This window comes from Phaethon lepturus, unplaced genomic scaffold, assembly GCF_000687285.1.
Source record: "Phaethon lepturus isolate BGI_N335 unplaced genomic scaffold, ASM68728v1 scaffold38568, whole genome shotgun sequence".
NCBI classification, from domain to species: Eukaryota; Metazoa; Chordata; class Aves; order Phaethontiformes; family Phaethontidae; genus Phaethon; species Phaethon lepturus.
This window is the reverse complement of record NW_010558976.1, coordinates 863-1,094: the sequence shown is the minus strand read 5'-3', so window position 1 is coordinate 1,094 and position 232 is coordinate 863. Positions and strand designations below refer to the sequence as shown.

At 65.9% G+C, this 232-nt stretch overlaps 1 protein-coding gene across 1 annotated transcript in view; it reads left to right on the top strand.

Annotated features, from left to right (window-relative positions):
• SYDE1 (synapse defective 1, Rho GTPase, homolog 1 (C. elegans)) overlaps positions 1 to 232 on the top strand; it is a gene marked incomplete at its 3' end in the record, with an annotated part of 1,746 nt that overhangs the window by 742 nt on the left and 772 nt on the right. Inside the window, exons 3-4 of the mRNA XM_010293230.1 lie at positions 3 to 41; positions 117 to 230. Of these exons, the coding sequence (XP_010291532.1) occupies positions 3 to 41; positions 117 to 230 (153 nt within the window). The remainder of the gene's footprint in view (positions 1 to 2; positions 42 to 116; positions 231 to 232) is intronic.

Here is a 232-nt window from a genome sequence, read left to right as displayed (position 1 = left end):
CTGCTGCCACGGCACCGTGGTCCTGCCCCACATCTTCAGAGGTACAGCCGGGTGATGGGTTCGCTTTGGGGTTTGGCAGCTCGGCACCCCGTTGACGGCACCGCTCGGCTCTGCAGGTTGCCGGGCCCAGCAGCTGGCGGTGCGGCTGCAACCTCGCGGTGTCCTCTACTCCAAATTCACTTTGGTGGAGCAATGGGAGAGTCCCGGTGAGCGGGAGCCCCGTGTCTTCGGC